Source organism: Photinus pyralis, unplaced genomic scaffold (assembly GCF_008802855.1).
Source record: "Photinus pyralis isolate 1611_PpyrPB1 unplaced genomic scaffold, Ppyr1.3 Ppyr1.4_LG8, whole genome shotgun sequence".
In the NCBI taxonomy this organism is placed as follows: domain Eukaryota; kingdom Metazoa; phylum Arthropoda; class Insecta; order Coleoptera; family Lampyridae; genus Photinus; species Photinus pyralis.
In genome coordinates this window covers 2,669,046-2,673,388 of record NW_022170819.1, presented here as the reverse complement: position 1 = coordinate 2,673,388, position 4,343 = coordinate 2,669,046, and the positions used below count along the sequence as shown (strand labels likewise).

The 4,343-nt window shown below is 38.8% G+C and overlaps 1 protein-coding gene across 1 annotated transcript; it reads right to left on the bottom strand.

Annotated features, from left to right (window-relative positions):
• Positions 1-616: 616 nt before the first annotated feature.
• On the bottom strand, positions 617-2,415 carry LOC116179265 (enoyl-[acyl-carrier-protein] reductase, mitochondrial-like). Its single transcript, XM_031499014.1, has one exon. The coding sequence runs from the start codon at positions 1,757-1,759 to the stop codon at positions 665-667; it is 1,095 nt and encodes a 364-aa protein (XP_031354874.1). The 5' UTR covers positions 1,760-2,415; the 3' UTR covers positions 617-664.
• Between the last annotated feature and the right edge of the window lie 1,928 nt (positions 2,416-4,343).

The window sequence follows — 4,343 nt, the reverse complement described above, 5'->3', positions numbered from 1 at the left end:
GTCAATCCTATACCGTCACCTTGTACTTTTTATTCACTGGGGATGAAATAATTTGCAATCTTTCCCTTTGTTTAAACATTTTCAAAAACGAAACTTATTTTTGTGTTCAAAAATCCATTTATACTAAAATGAATCGAGATGCACTTATGTCTAGTGGGGGTGGCATGTTTGGCTAGGAATTTACTATTCATTTTGCATAAATTGTTATTGAAAGAGAGAAGGTAAATATTTTATTAATACCCCGAGTTCGTACCACGTAATTTCGTTGTCATTATGTACGTTATCGATTACAACAAATACTGACTTAAACGTTAACGCAAATTCGATTTCAATAAAAATGGCAAAATAAAGCTAACGGGTACTTACAAACGCGCTTGAAAACATTACGAAATGATTTAAAATTCATATTGGTAGTCTAGTCAGGTTTTGTACCTGCATGTTCCCTAAAGCTAAATTCCTGCCGAAGCATTCGCCGTCTCTCTTCGTCTACGGCTTCAGCACCATCCTAAGAAAAAGAGATTTCTTTGCCTACCTCCATCTACATTATAAAAGATGTTTATCTTTGATAGATTTTGTAATGGAAAATATAGGAGCAGGTGGGTTTCTAATTGCGGGGTTGAAAACGAAATCAATCAATTGTATTTTCTAGACGAGTTTATACAAATCAACAACTGTCGAAACCTAAAATAATCTTCTTTCCCAATTTCCCTCCGCCGCCAATAATCGTCGATAAAGCCCGCTCGTACTCCTTGAAGTTGACCATTTGAAAGGCGGGACCGTGAATTTCACCTTTGGTCATCATCGTGACCAACTCCTCTAGCATTTCGCTTCTGTCTTCGGAATCGAAGTGTTCGTTAGTCCACCTGGTCATCCAAAAGCCTACCGCTTTAATGTCTTTGAAAATTAAAGCGGAAGTGGGAACGGTCACGGGTTCTTTAGACATTCCTCCATAGGTTACCATGGTGCCACCAGGCGCCAAGTTACGCATCAGCTCGAGGGCGCTCTGCCCTCCAACGCAGTTCAGACCCAACTTTGGCCAGGGGCACTCTTTACTTTTGAACAGGTTCGTTTTCCTCAACTCGCTTTCGGTGACGACATGTGTGCCTCCCAGGTCCAACAAAGAGCGTTTTAGTTCGTCGACATTCTCGCGATCTCTCACAATGTTAACCGTACTCAAACCCCAAACGCGACAAATCTGTATGACGTACTGCCCACAGGCGGAATTCGCCCCATTCTGAATGACACAATCTCCCGGCTTCAGGCTCGTGAAATCCCTCAGCATGCGGTAAGCTGTGCAAGGATTAACCGTCAGCGTCGCCGCCTCCACAATACCCAAATTCTTCGGCACCTTGTAGACGAAATTGTGAGACAAAGCGGCGTGAGTCCTCCACGTACCCATCCCGGGCTTGAGAGGCACAATACGATCTCCCACGGCGAAATTGCGAACCTCGCAACCGACGTCGATAACCTCAGCGACACCTTCACCCCCGCCGATGGCCGGCAACACAGGTTTCGACGGATACTTGCCCTCGATGGTGTTGATATCGGCCGGATTAATAGGCGCAGCGAGCATACGCACCAAAACTTCGTCCGGCTTCACATTGTCGTTTATCTCCTCGTTGTGTTTGCGCAAAACCTTCATGGGGTCGCCGTATTCTGTGTACATCAATTTCTGGGTCATCACACTTTGCTCGCGTACGTTGTTATGCAATACACTCACTTTTTTTAGACGGTTAAGCGTACGCGTAAGACGAAACATTTTTCTTTGGGTTACGGACGAAGTTACAGCTCGTTTTCTTGTGGGAGGTTAGAATTCAGGTGTCACAGTGAAGTGAAGGTTCAGTGCACTGTTTTATCGGCCGCACGTGGTTTATGAATTTTTGTGCATTTTCAAGGATTCAGTTCTAATAATCAATCTTTTTTGCCTTGACAAAGCAAATCTCTTGGGAAGGGCTGTAAAAATCTTAAAATTTCTTGATCCTGGAGGATATTCTGATGATATTTTCTTTTACATTTAAATCAAAAGCATTTCATGTGCGCACCTAAAGATTTTAACTTCAACCCCGAGAGCAACCCCTACCCCTGAATTTGAGGATGCTTTTTTAATGTTTGATTTTTCATGTTTGAATCCAAGCCTAAATCAATTTAATTTATTTCCCTGAAAAACTATGGGCTCGAGCAAGAGATAAGATTTTTTGCCATTAACCCACTTGTTCCAATATTTCTCCAATAACGCTATGCCATTGAATAAAATTCGATAAAAAGCGACGCCTCCTGAAGTGGTTTTTGAGCTTTGGAAAGAGATAATAGTCACAGGGGGCCAGATCGAGCCCCGAAACCGTTCACTTCTTCAACTGCTTCCGACTTTTCAAATCCTTCAGATCTATAAAATCTTCAGGTTAATTGAGGATTCTTCCTTTGAGTACAGTGTGAATTATCCTAAAACTTCATGCTGGTAACTGTCTTAAAAACCGGTTAAGATCCTTAAAAATGAATTTTGTAACCTCTTTTGACTTCTTCGTAGTACTCTTCCCAGAAACATTCTTTTGGAAAACTTCAAGAGGGTGTCAATTTCCCCCAATCCAAACACAGATGTTTTTCCAAAACTTAGAGGAAATACCGTAGTCAAGAAAATCACCTGAAATCATAATCGGACTGAATCAACAGCGAAAAATCACTCACAGTCTAATCTCTAAAAATATTTGCGAAAAACTTCTTAGGAAGATTCGTGAAAATATCTTTGAAATCTTCTCGATATTTTACTTCAATTACCTATTTTGCTTTATTTATTTTACTTTATCAGAAATCTAGTGATGCTCCTCTTGGAGACCGAGTTGCAAGCCACCTTCGAAGTTTTCTAACAATGATATTGGAAAACGTGTCAGTTAACGTAGTGCTGGATAATGCGCGAAAAAGTTAATTCTTTATGGCCAATGGATTTACCACCACATGCCCTAAATTTGAAAAAAAAGGCTGCCGTGTAATGCTGTCGAGGAATTGAATCCAAAACGAGGACTTTGCAATGACACAAGGCTCATCGTTAGGAGACAAAATAATCGAATGTAGTAGACTGGGCTACTAGATTAAAAGTTACAGCCCTTTGAATTTTTTTTCGAAATTTGTTTTTTGTCCATAACTTTTTATTGAGAGGTCTATAATCGAAAAAGTACGAATTGTTTTGGATTCTACGCACCAAAATTAATAAGAAAAAGTGTTTTCTCGAGAAATTTTGGTGTAGTCAATTTTTGGTAAAAAAGGAAGGTTATACACTGCCTTTTTTTGAGGCCCGAAAAAAAAATTGTCTCAGATCGACCCGGAAAAAAATTTTCTTATAGAATGTGGCCTGTAGAATCCATAATTTTAAACAGTTCCAAGATTGGGCTACTAATTCAAAAGTTACAGCCCTTTGAATTTTTTTTCGAAATTGGTTTCTAGTCTATAACTTTTGATTGAGAAGTCTGATCGAAAAAGTACGAATTGTTTTGGATTCTACGCACCAAATTTAATAAGAAAAAGTGTTTTCCCGAGAAATTTTGGTGCAGTCGATTTTTGGCTAAAAAGGAAGGTATACTCTGCCTTTTTTGGAGGCAAGAAAAAGAAATTGTCTCAGATCGACCCGGGAAAAAATTTTTCTTATAGAATGTGGCCTGTAGAATCCATAATTTCAAACAGTTCCAAGATTGGGCTACTAGTTCAAAAGTTACCGCCCTTTGAATTTTCTTTCGAAATTGGTTTCTAGTCTATAACTTTTGATTGAGAAGTCTGATCGAAAAAGTACGAATTGTTTTGGATTCTACGCACCAAAATTAATAAAAAAAAGTGTTTTCCCGAGAAATTTTGGTGTAGTCGATTTTTGGTAAAAAAGGAAGGTTATACACTGCCTTTTTTGAGGCCCGCAAAAAAAATTGTCTCAGATCGACCCGGAAAAAAAATTTTCTTATAGAATGTGGCCTGTAGAATCCATAATTTCAAACAATTCCAAGATTGGGCTACTAGTTCAAAAGTTACAGCCCTTTGAATTTTCTTTCGAAATTGGTTTCTAGTCTATAACTTTTGATTGAGAAGTCTAATCAAAAAAGTACGAATTGTTTTGGATTCTACGCACCAAAATTAATAAGAAAAAGTGTTTTCCCGAGAAATTTTGGTACAGTCGATTTTTGGTAAAAAGGGAAGGTTATACACTGCCTTTTTTTGAACCCCGCAAAAAAAATTGTGTCAGATCGACCCGGAAAAAAAATTTTCTTATATAATGTGGCCTGTAGAATCCATAATTTCAAACAGTTCCTAGATTGGGCTACTATTTCAAAAGTTACAGCCTTTTGAATTTTCTTTCGAAATTGGTT

Bases quoted from the DNA above. Each gene is read 5' to 3' on its own strand.
- LOC116179265 (XM_031499014.1), bottom strand. From the start codon at position 1,759: ATGTTTCGTCTTACGCGTACGCTTAACCGTCTAAAAAAAGTGAGTGTA.